The 17,765-nt window shown below is 44.7% G+C and overlaps 1 protein-coding gene across 1 annotated transcript; it reads left to right on the top strand.

Moving 5' to 3' along the window:
- Window positions 1–204: 204 nt before the first annotated feature.
- Window positions 205–16,570, top strand: PVALEF (parvalbumin like EF-hand containing). Its single transcript, XM_054978283.1, has 5 exons — window positions 205–271; window positions 7,273–7,385; window positions 10,362–10,497; window positions 13,203–13,318; window positions 16,317–16,570. Exons 2-5 carry the CDS (start codon window positions 7,280–7,282, stop codon window positions 16,361–16,363), a joined length of 405 nt encoding a protein of 134 aa, XP_054834258.1. The 5' UTR covers window positions 205–271; window positions 7,273–7,279; the 3' UTR covers window positions 16,364–16,570.
- The last annotated feature ends 1,195 nt before the right edge of the window (window positions 16,571–17,765 follow it).

The following is a 17,765-nucleotide window of genomic DNA, read 5'->3' as shown; positions in this document are numbered from 1 at the left end:
AGCACGTTCGATAGATTTCACTCCGACCTGTATGATATCTGATGCTGAGTGTCCACTTGCCAGTGACAAATGATAATACCACAACCCACGAAGGTTATCCATTAACGTCTTGAAAGGGCCCAGGAGAATTGAAGGATGCATCTCTGACAGGTGCCTCTCTCCATAAATAGCAAAGCTGAGCAAAGGGACCTGTCCCTATAAAAAGCCAGGGCCGTGGTTTAGATTTTCAAAAGGGACCTGCCAAGATTCAGGCTGAGAAAGTCTACAGCAGGTAAATACTTGGTGTGGATATTGTTGCTATAATAGCCACAAGGAACTTAGTTAGAGAAGAACAAACAGCATGACGGCCATACTTGGAAAGTCACTAGTGTCGATAAAAGTGCAATTATTGAAACTGAGGAGGGGACGACGTTTTCAGCTTTGCAAGGGAGAAAAGTTTGAAGAGTTAGTAAGCTCGTTGAGGGGTACCAGCTTCATCATGTCTTGTGGGTTCGGAAAAGCTGTTAGACGCAAGTGTATATTTTAGCCTATGGCTTCATTGCATGACAAGTCAAGTCCAACTATAGAAAAGTCAGCCCACTAGGGAGTTAACAGTCCTGGGCGGTTCAGAGAACAGAAATCAAACTTCTATTGCTGTTGAGGCTGAAAGGGGTCATACTTGATGTGAAATTGCTATAGAAAGGGCTGGCAAGAGGGTGGCGGCGGCAGATACTTGAGTTTCTGGTGTTTCAGTATGAAGCAGGGGAAGGGAACAATTGACTAGTGGTTGTTGTCTTTTAAATTATACACGTGTTCATCATAACTCCAGGGCTGTCCCTTTGCTCTAAGCCTGCGACTGTTTCTGCTGTTCGAAAGCTTGCACACTATTTTGCATCATTAGGCACCCTAAGAAAATGTACAAGGTGGCTTTTGTTGTGTGGATTTTACCTCTGCGTGGTTATTCAAGTGTCAACAGTTTGCTAACTGGAGCCTTTTAGATGAGTCAATGCTGATAAGGGCTTAGGAAATATGATGTTATTTTTATAAGGAGAAAGAAATTGCCTCTGAAAGAAAGTAGAGTGAGAAACAAGCCATCGTTGAAAAAAAATGCTGATGATAGCTAAGAAAATGTTTGATGAAGAAGCTTCCAAAGCGATACGGTGATTACAATGCGCAAAGAATCCAAAGGGCAGCCCCACAGCAGCTGCATGGATTCAGAAAGCCTCTCATCTCGTTCTAGCATAACAAACAAACATCGCTCAAGCCCATAAATCCAAGAATGGGTAGAAAAATAAATGACAAACTCAGGAGGGCTCTTAGCAGAGGTAAGGGAATACAGCAGATACTGAGGGAGCAACACCCCAGAGTAATAATGGACGGCATGGAACTCCACTTTGACAGAGACTGATCGCTTTGCGACCAACACCGAACAAAGAAATTTTGGTCTATGTATTTGGGAGGAGGCATACTTGCATTTTACCAGCCTCCTACCATCACTCTTCTATTAACTAGGCAGCAAAACTACCTCCTGGGTAGATACTTCATACAATTTTCTTTGTCCTCTGAGTGCTCATGGGGGGAAAGAACCACACTCTCCTTCCCCAAATAAATGCTTGGCTGTGTTGAGTCTGAGGGAACAGAGGTCCGTTGGGAAAACTAAGTTATTTAGGTTGAGTGTAATCCTAGAGCGGGCTCACATCACAAGACATTGCCTTGTGAATCTAAGAGTCCCTGAGAGGAAAGAATTGAGGGGTCAAGGCGGGTGGAGGAGGGGTAGTTTTCTTTGGAGCGCTAGCTAAGAAGTAAACAACTTCCCTGCTGGTGCAGAGGAGGACTTTCTTGAGTTTAAAGGTAGGGAGGCCTTCAAATTACTCCCCCTTACTCAGAGGAGTAGGGAAGTAGAGAATTTGAAGACGGTGTGAGGCCTGCACAGTTACAAGAATTACTGAATTGCGTACACTATTCACGTTTATGGACATTCAGGCTGAAAACCCAAGTCACCTAGGTGGTAGCTACAGGAAAGTGCAAAGAGTTGGGGTTTGCTTTTAGTTACAAAGCATTTATTGCCTCCTATCTGTTCCTTGCTTGTTCAACATCTGGAGTGTGTTCATCCCAGAAACAGCTGGTTAGGACAGAACTGGTGAAGGGCAACAAAGTGACAGCTGCTGGGTGTTTATCCTGCTCGTCTCTGATTATAGCACTGGTCAGAAGGACCACATTTCTAGGGGATTTAGGCAGGCCTTAGGGATTTGAGCAACCTTTGGATGTAGCAGGTTTCAAAGGAACTCCAACAGATGCCCATCATTCAGTAAGAAGCAGCAGCCTGAATAGCCCAACATAGCCTGCACTCGGCAGACCTTGGAAACTAAGCAGGGTCCACCATGGTCAGGGACTTGGATGGGAGACCACCAAAGGCAATGGTGAACCACCTCTGCTCATCTCTTGCCTGCAACACCCTGTTGATGGGGTTGCCGTGAGAGGTCACCATTAAACTAAGCCATCAGAGCTCACTGCTCTCCAGGATACCTCACAGTATACGGACATTGCCGCGGCTGATCCAAACTCCTTTCAGAAGAGTTCGGTTGCCAGGTTTTGTCATTAACTGTGGTTCCTTGTTTCCCTGCTTCTGTAGTCAAAGCTAGGTACAGGCTCCCTTTATGGTAGACATAGCAAGATACTTGCTGCTAGTTAACCGCAGCTCCTCTTATGCTAGCAGCATTCGATCACCCATGGCTCTTATTCAGCACGTGAAGAAGTGCTCACATGTCTAAGAACTTGAGGGACTATCAAAAATGTTCGACTGAGTGACTTCCTAACTCAAGATCCCTATCCTTTCATTTCCCCCAAACACAATCTTGTTGAGAAGGCAAGGAAAGTGGTACAATGAAGGTTTATTTTATTTTATTTTATTTTTAACCCGCCATCCCTGCAAGCAGGCTCAGGGCGAGGTACAACATTGATTAAAATACAACTTAAAATCAACCATAAAAACAGATAAAATACTGTACCCCTTTCAGGGCAACCAGCGTGAGTGGACTCTCCATACCCCTTGTAGAGGGAGACCGGTGGAAGGATCAGCAATGATAGGCTAAAATTAGCCTCCACCATATGCCTGGTGGAACATCTCTGTCTTACAGGCCCGCCTAAATGATACAAGATCCTGGCGGGCCTGAGTGTCCTCAGACAGAGAGTTCCACCAGGTTGGGGCCAGGACTGAAAAGGCCCTGGCGAAGGCCAGCCGAGCCTCCTTAGGGCCAGGTTAGTACATCTGGCTGACCAGCAAGGAATCCTTCTGGTATATTTCAAATTCCGACTTTTACTATAGGATGTGGCAGAATTTCATTTCTTTAGCAAGCTCTTGAAGGTGTGGGTTGAAAAGGGCTCTCATCTCTGCAGCCAGGGACGGGAAAGATCAAAGTTAATCAAAAGATCAAAGATCAAAGCTTGGAAGTTAATGAAGAATTTTGGTTGGCTATAAAGGAGCTAATTTTGCATAAAGAAAAGGGGGAAATTTGGGGGGATGTTTTTACTTTTTCTCTGCATTTAAGAGAGTTTAGTTAAGGCCTGGCATTAACATGCATATCTAGTATCTAAGTGCTTTCCAAAAAAATACCACTCAGTGTTTTTCCTGACACATATAGCCTGGCTTATCTGATATACTTTGACGTAAAAGTGACTGGCAGTGATTTAAGGTAGGCACGGCCAACTGGCAGCTTAAGAATTGTGTGCAATTTTATCCAGCCTTTGGAGATCCTACAGTAGAAAGAGCCTACAGTTTTACACATGAGCAGGGCTCATAAGGGCATTAAGTTTGTTTACAGTGCTTTTGCAAGAGACACACAAGGAGTGTTTGAAATTTCCTGCACCAAACCAACCTACGTCATACGTGATGAAAGATTAACATTTTTAGTCTTATAAATACCTTACTCGCTAATTCTAATGCAAGAGAAGCCACACCCTCAGGAGATGCACTCAGTCTCTGGGCCAAGCTACAAGTGACATATGACTCTTGCCGGGCAAGTGAACAGACTCACGTGTATTCCTCCCTGTTCACTTGCCCTCCACTTGATCAAGCGGAGAGCAAGTGAATGGCAAGTGAACAGGGAGGAATACAGTGAGTCTGTTCACTTGCCAGGCAAGTGTCATTCCTCACTTGTAGCTTGGCCCACAGATGCAATATTTCACTACGTCAAAAATGGCAATTAGAAATGTCAGTCTTTGAGCCGACATCACTTCACAGGAAAACAGTAAGACTCTAGAGAGGTGGTATGTAAACATCCTAAATAGATAAATAAATACAATAAGTACACAATTGATCATTCAAACTCAACTGGCACGTTTCAAGAATTTACTCTTGGAATTAAAAATGCACAGGGCTTACAATTTGTGAATACCCGGTTAGTGTGAACAGCAAATCTGCACCTGAAAAAAAACACACATTGGGAGTAAAAACCAACAGCGCATTGCTTGCAATTGCACAGCCTAAACCCAAGTACCTGCCATTAATTGTAAGCAGTCTTTGCTATGACTCATCCACAAACTGCACTGAGGACAAGGGGTTTTCTGTAATTATGCTTGCCAGATTCCAGATCTTGCAACTGAGCTGTACACCTTTCAATGAAAGCAACCCCAGTGTCCCCTTTCATCGCTTGTGTTCCTTTATAATCTCAAATCTTGCTGTTTTTGTTAAATGAAGTATACAATGCACGGTTTGGGAACTGAGGCTGACTCACCCAGGAGTTAAGCTCAGCTGGCAGACACTTGGCTGCCAGTGACAAGGAAAAAAGCCAAAGAGAATGAATCCGGATGACTTGATTGGCGGGATGAGCGGCAAGCTCAGTGCAACAGGATTTACTGGAATTTGAAATCTGCCTGTGGTTTCAGCAGTCAATCGAAGCTTCCTTCCCTCAGATTAAACAGAAGAAAATCTCAGTAAATGACATGATAGCAAATTCAGCAGTAAGGGGCTGAATACACCCCCCTCCAATGCATTTCTGGTTAAGGTAAATGGTTTAGGAGATGGACTCTAGGTCAATATTCCTGTTCTTGTATTGTAGGGGGGGAAGGAAATGAGAAGCCTAGTGACTTACCATAGGAACACAGAAACAGCTCTGAAAGGTGCCTTAAGTACAGTCTAGTCTAACACACACACGTCAAGGCCAGTAACCTTAACTGTGATTGCCCATGACAACTGCCTATGGCAGCAAAGGCATAATTTCTTCAACTGCTGCATTCGGTTATATATTTTGCTCTTGCATAAGGGGAATTTTTTCTCCACATGCCACATAAAAATCTGGGCTGCTGCAGATGAATCCAGACCCTTATTTTCTTTCTCTCTTTGGCAGTAATACTATCTTTAAATCAAAGATTTCTATAGTTGCCAGAGACAGGCTTGGTTTTCTGTCACCGACTCCCAGGGCTTTTTTTTTTCTGGGAAAAGAGGTGGTGGAACTCAGTGGTGGACCTCAGGACCGCACAATGATGTCACTTTGGGTCAGCTGGAACAAGGAGGGAGTTTTTAAAAGTTTAAATTGCCTCTGTGAAAATGGTCACATGGCTGGTGGCCCCGCCCCCTGATCTCCAGACAGAGGGGAGTTTAGATTGCCGAGTGGAGCGGAGAGCAATCTAAACTCCCCTCTGTCTGGAGATCAGGGGGCGGGGCCACCAGCCATGTGACAATTTTCAAGAGGTGCCGGAACTCCGTTCCACCGCGTTGCCAACTCTTGACAAATATGTATGTTGTGCCTTGTGTTTTTTCTCTTTGAGGGAGGTTTTGGGGGTGGCTTTTGAAAAGTTTGTTCTGCCATAGTTCTGTATGTTATTGGCTCCCAACGTTTTACTAAGCCCGAGGATTCACTAACGGGTTTTGCATTTTTGTTCTGGATCCTTAACCCTTTGTACACCATTGTCTTCAATATACACAATGTGGCTTGGTGAGGACCCACCCAGAAGTCTTCATGCAGCGCTTGCCACATGGGAATCACTACCAAGGCACAAACAACCTCTTCCAATGTCTTTCAAAACATGAGTCAGCCTCTCCCAGTAAAATAGAAAAGAGTCCAGTAGCACCTTTGAGACTAACCAACTTTATTGTAGCATAAGCTTTCGAGAACCACAGCTCTGTTCATCAGATGCATCTGATGAAGAGAGCTGTGATTCTCGAAAGCTTATGCTACAGTAAAGTTGGTTAGCCTTAAAGGTGCTACTGGACTCTTTTCTATTTTGCTGCTACAGACTAACACGGCTAACTACTCTGGATCCCTTTCCTGGTAGGGTCACAACTTTTATAGGGTGTTTGAGTTCTTTTTCTTCTTTATTGTTTTGTCATACTTTCTCTACTTTTACAGCTGACTGACAGGCAGAAGTTCAACAAGAATGGCTTGGGTTTAAATACAAAAGCTAGAAAAATATGTGTACCAGTGGCACCTGTCATTTGAACCGCAGTCTCTTTTTCGGCCCCTTCTCAGTAGTTCTGCTCCCACAATAACAGCAGCTCTGAATGTATAGTTTATAAGATGTATTGTCGAAGGCTTTCACGGCTGGAGAACGATGGTTGTTGTGGGTTTTCTGGGCTGTATTGCCGTGGTCTTGGCATTGTAGTTCCTGACGTTTCGCCAGCAACTGTGGCTGGCATCTTCAGAGGTGTAGCACCAAAAGACAGAGATCTCTCAGTGTCACAGTGTGACACTGTGACACTGAGAGCTAAGAAAAATCAGTTAAAAGTTAAAAAAAGAAGTCAAATTAAAATCAGCATAACCATGAGTTCACTAGGTTGCCTTAACCCATTTATCTGTAATATGGGGACACGAGGCTGTGGTAATAGAGTTCTTACAAGGCTGTGGTAATAGAGTTCTTTATATATGAAATGCTTTGGGTGCTTGAAGTCCATGTTATATTTGTTATCAGAGCTTTTTTTCTGGAAAAAGAGGTGGTAGAACTCTCAAGAGGGAAATGAGGGAGAAACACACGGGCCCCCTTACAAAATGGCTGTTTCCTCCAGGAGATCAGTGGGCGGGGCCACCGGACATGAGAGGTGCCGGAACTCCATTCCACTGAGTTCCTGCTGAAAAAAAGCCCTGCTCGTTATAGTTTTAAAGCAATCTCAAGACCCAGTTATTGCTGCAGTTCAGTGGCTGGTCCTTTTCCCGCTCTCTCTGTTCTTATTGTTTCTGTGCAGTGAAGTTGTTCAGAAGAAGGGAGATTTGTCAAGGGGATTGTTTAAGTCAGACTTGCTCTGCTGAGGCACGTGATATAACTCCATTTTCCTACATTCGCTTTCCGTTTGTACTGCAGAGGCAGCATGGAGGACGATTTTGCTTGCCAAGTCAAGAAGATGGCCTTGGCCATGGGAGCATCCCTGACAGACAAGGATATTGACCTGCTGCCTTCAGACATGAGGCATCATGGTAAGGGATGGAGGAATACATGACCCAGAGCTCATTTGGAGAAACCAGTGTTTCTAGGTCACACAGACATGGGCCGTCATTTAGAGCAACCATCATCATGAACCTTCATTCAAAGAGTGAATGCAATGATCTTTTAGCTCTCCGAGTGTAAATAATGAAGGCGAAAGGGTAAGCTAATCAGTCTACTTCAAGGAATCCTGAACACGTATCGTTATGCTAGTCCAAATTATCTAATGGCACCAGGGCTTTTTTTCTGGGAAAAGAGGTGGTGGAACTCAGTGGTGGAACTCAGGACCACACAATGATGTCACTTTGGGCCAGCTGGAACAAAGTTTAAATTGCCCTCGGCGAAAATGGTCACATGGCCGGTGGCCCCGCCCCCTGATCTCCAGACAGAGGGGAGTTTAGTTTGTCCTCCGCACCGCTTGGTAGCGCGGAGGGCAATCTAAACTCCCCTCTGTCTGGAAATCAGGGGGCAGGGCTATCGGCCATGTGACCATTTTTAAGAGGTGCCGGAAGCCCGTTCCACGGCGTTCCCACTGAAATAAAGCTCTGAATGGCACACATGAGAGGCTCACCCATTTTAATCACCCAGCTGTTCATCTTGCTTAGATTGCACACAAAAGGCTACACGATCATTTCTTGGCCCCACACACTTATTTTCATGATGTGCTGTATGAGCTGTATGGTAGGTATCCTTTCTCACTCCTTCAGCCTTAGGGCCGAACTGAATGCAATGTTGATTCCCTTACTGGATCACTAAATGTTTGATTAGGCCTTTAAAAGCATCCAGGAATACCTGATCTGGATTGAAACTGTGGTACTGAGGAAGGAAGGGGTTTAATCTTTCCCCCTCCCAGTGTCTCCCATGTTGGATATTGTAGGCTCTGGTATATCTTAGGAATGATCTTGAGGCTGGTTAAGAGTTTATTCAGGAACTAAAACTTTGATAGAAAGCAGAGAAATAGAATAGATACTAACTACCTCACTAAACTGGGACTTCTGGGAAGAAGCAGGAAGTAGCCTAAGAATACCAATCTGGAGACATGCCAGAAGGACAAAGAAGAGGCAGAAAGAAGGATCTTATTTTGCTGTCTATCTAACTATCAGATTTGCTGCCCCCTGCAGGTATTCATTGTACACAAGATGTATTTCCAACAAATCCTATTTCATTAAGCCCTGCTAGAGTGAGTCCCATATTGTATTGCCTTTTCCCCAAATGGGGCTCAAACCAGCCCAAGGAGACCTTTTCTGATCAGGGAAACCATGCAAGAGGAAAAGACAACGACTGTCTCTCTTTCCCAGCACCTCAGACATAACCTAGATTGGTCGCCGTCTCTACTTTTGAAGACCAAATTACATGTCTGGAGTTTCAGCCATGGTAGCTCAGTCCAAGAGATGTTTCCTCAAGTGATCACAAACCAAAGATGTTGTCTCCTCAAAAGTAACCAATAATACGGTCAAGAAAACAACACAGAATATTTCCACAGTGTCTGATGCTTTCTCAGTGGGTGGTGATTGTCTGCAATAATTCACCTTCACTCACAGGGAGAGTAGGTTTGTAGAGAACTGCCTCTGAAAAAACCACATTCAACGGACATGTATGGAATGAGGGGCTCCAGACAAGCGTATGCCTTTTCACAGATACTTGAGAAATCAGCCACCTTCCCTTGTATCTGTGAGATCTTTCACGCTTTAGAGGTGGGAAGGATTTCCATAGCCTTTTAATCTGACAAAACCCCTACTATTTTTATTTATTATTTTATTTTATTTATGTCATTTATATTCCGCCTTTCTCACTGAGACTCAAGGCGGATTACATAGTGTGAGATCAGTACAATCAGTGGCAAGGACAAGGGCAGGCATTTCCATACAGGGTCAAGGACATTTCCATAAACAATGTCATAGGGTAAATGAATACAAGTTTACAAAGACATAGCATGAGCAAGGATCCAATACGGGGTTGAAGAATTGCTGAAACAGAACATAACCAATTCTAGGACTTACATTGAACAACATAAAGCACAGGTAGGATATAGGAGTACATATTTAAAGCAACAGATAATATGTTAGGCAACAGTACTACAGCGCAATATCCCCTATGTATCCAAAACCATAAAAAGTTATCCTGTATCTGTTTACAACTTAATTCAGCCTATATTAGGAGTGAGAAAAATAAGCCAGATGGGTGTGATTGTGGGGTAAGAAACATAATCAGTGGGAAAATAATATCCTAGTGCTTCAAGTGAACCCAAATCATATGTAAAGGTAGAACTTGAGGGGAAATGGGGAATCCCACAATAAGTCTGTATATAGGAGACGTTTCATACAATATCTTAGGTCTATGCCTAAAAGATGTAATGTAAGCGCCCTTCTAATGGGAAAACCTACACATTATATATGAATGACTGTAGTACGGCCTCAAAGTCTTATTTTTCTAAACAAAAGCAGTTTGGGCAGCACGTATTGTGAGCGGAAAAGAGGTGGGTAGGAGGAGGGTATTTTGTCCTTTCATCATCAGACATTTTTTGTGTGCCTCAAATTCGCTCCCCCCCCAAAAAAGCTGTTTTTCCTCATAGAGTTCCAAGCACATGTTAGCTTGTATTTGAAACCCCCTTCCTAGGTGGGGTGGAGGGAACGACTTAGGGTGATTTGGAGCAAACGAATGGCCAGCGGGGAAAGGGTTTAAAACTCACTTCACTCCTGGAGCCACCTTTTCCCTCAAGATTGTTCGACACACATGTGTGTAATGCACAGTTGTAATATGTGAAAATGGCGACCGCATGTTTGCAAACACCCTCCTTGTTTGTCCATTGGGAAGCAAATCCAGATGCATTTCTCAATAATTTGTAGAGTAGCCCTTGAATTTTTGTATGGACAATCAGAACTGACTCACTGGTCTTTTGCAAAGCCCAGCAGCCCAAATCCACTGCACTTTTAACACTTTTCGAATAAAGGCCACACTCTCTGTTGCAGCTTCCTTCAACTACGCCAAATTCTTCGAATATATGCAGAAGTTTATGGCATCAGAGGAGCGGGAATCACACTTGAAAAAGGCTTTCCAGTTGCTCGACAAGGACGGCAGCGGCTTCATTGAATGGAATGAAATCAAGTAAGGAAACTTTTCCCCTAAGCCATTCACTGTGCAATGGAGAGCCAAGCGACAAGAGATGAATTACACAAGGAGGAGCACGTGAAGGGAGTCGCAGAGTTAGCTGGGAAGCTGAGTTTTAAAAGAGATCGGAAGGCATTGCCAGTTTCCCCTCTCTACTGAGCCAGGGAGATGGCTGCTCAGAGGGTTTGTTTACTTCCTCTTTGCCTCTTAGAAGGGGAGGCGAAACTGACAGAGACTTCTGGAGGCAGAGAGGGAATTAACAAACCCCCTAAGCAGGGATCTCCCTGGCTCTGTAGAGAGGGGAAATTGACCAAGCCTGCCGATCTCTTTTAAAACTCAGCTTCCCGGCTAACATTGCGACTCCCTTCACGTGTTCCTCCTCATGTAATTTGTCTCTTGTTGCTTGGCTCTCAGAAAGAGATTAGCAAGGACAGACCTGCATAATTCCTTCACACGCTGAAATGGTTTGGGATAGCTCTCCATGGATACACATATCCATATCCATTAGTAAGTCCAAACACAAAAGGATCTGAAGGATCTAAGCTATGAAAAACTTGCTTGGGATCCTGAAGTATTGAATGGGAAACGTAGCTGTCTCTCAGCTTTGACAATGGTCAGAGGTAGAGACAGACAATTAATGATTCCCTTATTACCACTGCCTTCCCACCTTACCTGTTGAATAAATGCCTCACATGTGTTTTAATGTTTTCTGATGATCCCTCAGAACACAATGTGTTCCTATTGGCATTTGGAAGGAACCAGTGCTTCCCAGGAGACGCTCTCTGAGAGCTAAGCTACAAGAGATGAATTACACAAGGGAGGCGCACGTGAAGGGAGTTGCAATCTTGGCTGAGAAGCTGAGTTTTACAAGAGATCGGAAGGCTTTGTCAATTTCCCCTCTCTACAGAGCAAGAGAGATGGCTGCTCAGAAGGTTTGTTTCCTCTTCCCCTCTTAGAAGGGGAGGTGAAACTGACAAAGCCTTCAGGAGGCAAAGAGGAAAGTAACAAACCTTTTGAGGAGCTGTAGAGAGAGGAAATTGACAAAGCCTCCCAATCTCTTTTAAAATCACCTTTTTTAAAGGTAGCACCTTTAAGACTAACCAATTTTATTGTAGCATAAACTTTCGAGAATCATAGTTCTCTTCATCAGATGCATGGAGGGCAAAAAGAGAAACTGGTCAGATACAGAGGAGAGGAAAGTAACAAACCTTTTGAGGAGCTGTAGAGAGAGGAAATTGACAAAGCCTCCCAATCTCTTTTAAAATCACCTTTTTTAAAGGTAGCACCTTTAAGACTAACCAATTTTATTATAGCATAAACTTTCGAGAATCATAGTTCTCTTCATCAGATGCATGGAGGGCAAAAAGAGAAACTGGTCAGATATAGAGGAGGAGAGGGGGGGCGGGGTAGATGCAAACAGCTCCTTCTGATATGCAGATGCAAACAGCTCCTTCTGATGTGGAGATCAGTTTGCTTCTGTAAAGCTTCAGAGGACTTAGCCGTGTTAGTCTGTAGTAGCAAAATCAAAAAGAGTCCAGCAGCACCTCCAAGACCAACCAATTCCACTGTAGCACAAGCCTTCGAGAATTTTTGATTTTGCTACTACAGACTAACACGGCTAACTCCTCTGGATCTCTTTTAAAACTCAGCTTCCCGGCTAATATTGTGACTCCCTTCACGTGCTTCCTCCTCGTGTAATTCGTCTCTTGTAGCTTGTCTCTGAGATTCCTTTTAGAATCATTCCATCCTCACTAATCCTTCTCACCATAAACACCGATCCTTGCAGTTACGACATCCTCCCTAGCTCTGATTGTTACACACCTCATAGACACTAATACTATTACTTCCCCCAAAGCCTTTCACAGAGTGTAGGCTTTTTCGGAGCCAATACTGCTCATCAAGCTCTCAGCCCTTATCCTCTATTCAGGGCAGCAGGGGTGTTTAGCCCTCTTCAACAGTTCTTGGGGCGGAGTTTCCAGCCAATTCTTCAGCCCCTTCGGATAAAACCTGCTGCAGTTTCTAAGCTTTGTTCACGCTCAGATTATATATTGAAAACTCCTTTTAATTCTAATTCTAGTGTGGCTCTGCTCAGAGCCGAATAAGCTGCATGAGCAGTATCATTAAACTAAAGCTTTGTTCAAGCGAAGGTTACGGCCTCCTGCAAAATCGCCGCCTGTTTCTCTTCTGCCCTTTCTCTCACTCTCAAAACCAGGGGGTTCGCTCCCAAGAGCCCAGTTCAAATAGAGCTCGGAGGTCTTACCTATCTAGTAGGGACCAGTGGCAGGAGAGATCAGCCCTCTGTTTTTATTTTTTTAAATCTCCCCTCTTTGGAAAATATTCTCTTGAGATGGTTCCATCTTAAATGCTATAATAAAGCAGTAAAATATATTTAAAACCCAGGAAAGTGTCCAAACAGCAGGATCCCTCAAAATATTTTTTTAAGCATTGAGTAAAAAGAGCAAGCTCTAGCAAATCTATGCATCTGCCATTAATCTTTCCTCTTACTGCTGCAGGCCCCTATCCCCTGGGGAGAAGAAAAGGGGTATCTCCAGAGAGCAAGGCTTACAGAGTTGGGGAAAGTGGCTTTAGCACTCCCACCTAGCAGAACAGCCTGTGGGATCCAACTCTACCCTGCTTTGATTCTACTGTAGGATGAAGAGTAACATTCACTCTCTGGCTTATTTCCCCCCTCCTGCCCATAGGTATATTTTATCCACAGTGCCCAGCAACATGCCCGTGGTGCCCTTATCAGATGAAGAAGCTGAAGCCATCATCCAGGCTGCTGATACAGACGGGGACGGGCGGATCGATTTCCAAGGTAGACAGAGAATGTGCCACAAGGACTGTTTGTCTGAAACAGCGCACTCAGGGCTAAACTACACTGGAATTAGTGATTCCGCATACGTTGGATAATGCACTTCCAATCCTCTTTATAGATCATTTGAAACGGATTTTTTTGTGTGCGGAACAAAAAATCCACCTCAAATGATTGATAAAGTGCATTGAAAGTGCATTATTCAACGTGTGCGGAATCAGCCTCAGTAAAGAGTCCAGTAGCACCTTTAAGACTAACCAACTTCATTGTAGCATAAGCTTTCGAGAACCACAGCTCTCTTCATCAGATCTGACAAAGAGAAAGTTTATGCTACAGTAGTTTATGCTACAATAAAGTTGGTTAGTCATAAAGGTGCTACTGGACTCTTTACTATTTTGCAACTCCAGAATAACACTGTTAACACCTCTGGATCTCTGACACTGGAATTCCAGGCACTTTTACTTCACACTTTAAAAATATGTGTGTGTGTGAGAGAGACAGACGGACGGATGGATATGGACTACAGCGCTACTGCAGAGGATGGTTAACACTTTCTCCATATGCCATTTCCCTTGGCTACCTGTAGCTTGGGTGGGTGGGTGAGAGAGTCACAATGTCAAGATTATTCACGGGCTGTGTGGCAAAACAGCTCCACTGACCCATGGGCACTGCCCCATCTTGCCCTCCAAAGTGACTGGGCACCAGTGGCAGTCCATGTCTCTGCCTGGCATGTGCCACCCACCTTGCTCTCCCAGCCTTCAGAAAGAGCTTTTCTGTTCTATCCTGTGCCCTCCACCACCACTTGGACTTTGTAGGAATTGCCTGCAGGGAGGACCAAGTGTCCCTGCTCCCTTGTGTAGGCTTACTACTCTAAGGCTCTGTGGTGGTGGAGAGTTCCCTCAGGCCACAGCTGACTTATGGCAACCCCTGGTGGGGTTTTTGTGGCAAGAGACTAACAGAGGTGGTTTGCCATTGCCTGTCTCTGCAACCTTGGTCTTCATTGGAGGTCTCCCATCTAATTATTAACCAAGGCAGACCCTGCTTAGCTTCTGAGATTTGACAAGATCAGGCTCACCTGGGCTATCCAGGTCAGGGTGCTCTAAGGCACTATTTTGTGCTTACTTCTCCTGCTTCCACCTGCCTGGTTACTGCAGGCAGTAACCTGTGGTACAAAGAACAGCCGCCAGTATTCATGAATTAAAAAGCTTTTATTTAAAAAAAAGAGGAAAAATGTTCTCACGCATACTTCCAAGCACAGCAATAGATTGAGCATGAGGTTACAAAAGGAAGGTGTAAACATGCAATTCCTCTGCCTCTCACTCTACACATTAGGGTTCCCCATCCCCCAGAGGGAGTGGGGATCCCCTGCCCCCAGCCTCTGCCCCCCACTACCTCTTACATGGCCGGTGTGTGGGGAGTATGATGTCATTCCTGGTGCGACAACTAAAGGAAAGCCCTCATGTGGGGGGTATTTTCCTTAAAATGGTCAGGAGCATGGGTACACTTCGTGCGAGTGCAAGTGAGTACCCCCCAAGACACCCCTTGTCCCCCAGTTTGGAGCCCCAGGGGCCTGGAAACCCTACTACACATTAAATTAGCTAGGTCTTCTATCCTAAGGCAAGCTCTTTAACTTAGAAAGTTACAGCTTAGTGAAAAGTTCCCATACCTTGCAACCCTGGCTCAGGCATCCAGTTCCACATGGCCAGTGGCTAGGGTTGCCAGCCTCCAGGTAGTGGCTGGAGATCTCCTGGAATTACAACTGGTCTCCAGGCCACAGAGATCAGTTCACCTGGAGAAAATGGCTACTTTTGGGGGTGGACTCTATGGAATTATGCCATGCCCTTTCCCTCCCCAAACCCCCCTTTCTCCAGGTTTCACCTCCCAGATCTCCAGGAATTTCCCAACTTGGAGCTGGCAACCCTGCCAGTGGCCACCACCTGTAAAGAGGTGCTCCCTCAGGCTCCAAATGAAATCAGCCAAAGAGAATTTCTTTTCTGTGCCGGAGGATTTTATTATCTCCCTTTGCCCACCTCTTGGGCAGCTCAGAGGGGCAGGTCAGAGAGCCTTTTTGTGAATTCTCCAAGAAGAATCCTCTCTGGTATTTTACAACATCTGATTTATATACCGCCCTTCAGGACAACTTACTGCCCACTCAGAACGATTTGCAAAGTATGTTATTATTATCCCCACAACAAAACACCCTGTGAGGTGGGTGGGGCTGAGAGAGAGCCGAGAAGCTGTGACTGACACAAAGTCACCCAGCTGGCTTCAAGTGGAGGGGTGGGGAATTTCTGTGCTCCCCCTCACCCCCCCCCCCACACACAACAGTCTGCTTTTAGCAGAGCATCCTAATTTGTATTCCTTTGTCTGCAGCCAAGCTGGGCATTTGCATGGTTAAAGCCCCGGCTGGTTGTGGCTTGGAAAGCATTTGGCTTCCCCCCCACCCCTCCCTCTACATGTCAGCTAGGAGGGAGGAAATACTTTAATATTACAGTTTTGAAGATTCTGGAACAGTTCCAACTTCCAAAATAAAACTCATGTCTCCGCACAGTCACTTAAAACTATTCCACGTAAGTTTTTGTTATCAAGTGGTAAGCTGTTCATGCAAAGCAACTCAGCACGTGACTGAAGCCATTTTTTTTTTTGGCCTGGCAGCAGTGATGTCTAGAGAGAAAATTGGGTCCTTCAGTTGATTCTTTTGGACTAGGACTTGGGGCTTTTGCAACATGGTGGGGTGAAAACGTGTGGCTCTTTGAGTGGGAATGGAGCCGTTCCCAAAACATGAGTTTGCTATAACCATCCCTCATCATTTCTCTTAATTTAGACAAAGCTGAGGAATAGCTGCCTTAAACAATCCCTGTTGGAACCAGTAAAGAGTCCAGTAGCACCTTTAAGACTAACCAATTTTATTGTAGCATAAGCTTTCGAGAATCACGGCTCTCTTCATCAGATGTTGGAACCAGACACACTTACTCTGGTTGGTTTCTTGTTTCCATTGCAGAGTTTTCAGATCTGGTCACAAAGGAGAAGATTCCAAAGAAAAAATAGAAGAGGGGCAGACGGACCTCCTTCAACCTCCCTACTCTGAGTGTTGTGCAGGGTGGGAGTACTGGAGCTTGCCTATCTATGTCTCTCCTCATGATGCTGTTCTTGTCGAAAGACCCCTCTGTATTACTTTGAAGGATGGGCAGTAGGAGATCTGCAGCCGAGTCAGGTTTTGCTAAGATGACCTGTAAGCGCACACTCAGGGCTTCTCCCTTTCCTCACTGGGGGAGCCAATCCTTTACAAAATGTCACCTACCCCTTGAATATTTCTGTGAGGCTATCTATTCCCAGTCTTACAATCTGGCCCGACATGCTCGTCAGCAATAGAACACTCTACAGAGTTAGATCCCATTTTCCAAATCTTTACGAAAAGTTCTCACGGCCTTTGTGGCAACCCACCCTTCAACTCTTGGCGCATCAGCTGCAGCTTTCCTTCCCCCTAAGATCAGTTTATGTCTGTCGTCATTGACTCCTATCTTTGCTAGAGGGAAGTCTGGTTGTCTGAATGCATGATATCCCGTAGTTACAGACCGGCATTAGGCAGACGATGAGAACAAATGAGTGATGTACATACAAATATTTGCATCTTTAGAGCCCACCTGTAGCCCACCTCCTAATATTGTGCTCTTTCCTAACCTCATTGCCAGCTTTCCAAAGAGAGCTATAAAAGCCTAACGGATTATCTACTTTTGTCATATTCTGCTGGAGGCAAATAAAGCTGCTCTCCTGTGTTACCCTGTTGGCTGCGGTGTCCTTTATTTGATCCTGTATTATGTGTACTAGAAATAGGAAGGGGGACTAGTGATAAATGTGTGGAACTCCAGAGTAGGCCTACCCTGTCTGGCAAATGGTGACCAGTAGGTTTCCTGCAATGGTATGTATCTGAATACTCTCCTAATAGGATGTGCAAGCAAACAAACAAATGGATGGGAAATAAGAGGGGCCATCTTTTCTGCCCACTTCCATACGCAGCCAAAGTACCTATCATTTCTTATTGTGAGACTGAATACGCCAATGTCCCAGAACATAGCAGTTTTATAGACATCTCAGTAACAAACTCCACAGCTTTACTGTCTCCTTTCTTTGGAAATTCTAGTTTGAGAGCCTCCAGGATAAATAGATAAGTTGGTAAGCTGGTAGAATTGGGTAGATGAGAACACTTAAACAATTCCATACAGCTCCTAATGAGAAAATCAATAGCCAGTCCTCTGTAGCTAAGGGATTTTTTGAATGCTTCCTTACCTTCAGGAGCCATGGGACCTTTCTATCTGACCCATCTTGTCCTTCTTGAAGAGTTGGTGAAGTTTTTATCTAGAATGAGTTTGCCATAACCAGATTCAGGTCCAATAGCGCCTTAAAGACCAACTAGATTCCCAGCGTTGAGATTTTGAGAGTCAGAGATCCC

Source organism: Eublepharis macularius, chromosome 4 (assembly GCF_028583425.1).
Source record: "Eublepharis macularius isolate TG4126 chromosome 4, MPM_Emac_v1.0, whole genome shotgun sequence".
NCBI lineage: Eukaryota > Metazoa > Chordata > Lepidosauria > Squamata > Eublepharidae > Eublepharis > Eublepharis macularius.
Note: the sequence above shows the minus strand (reverse complement) of the source record. Positions and strands in the feature narration are given on the sequence as shown.

Coding starts and splice junctions, on each gene's coding strand:
- PVALEF (XM_054978283.1), top strand. CDS start 7,280: ATGGAGGACGATTTTGCTTGCCAAGTCAAGAAGATGGCCTTGGCCATG. Junction 7,386..10,361: donor TTCAGACATGAGGCATCATG/GTAAGGGATGGA, acceptor TCTCTGTTGCAG/CTTCCTTCAACTACGCCAAA. Junction 10,498..13,202: donor ATTGAATGGAATGAAATCAA/GTAAGGAAACTT, acceptor TCCTGCCCATAG/GTATATTTTATCCACAGTGC.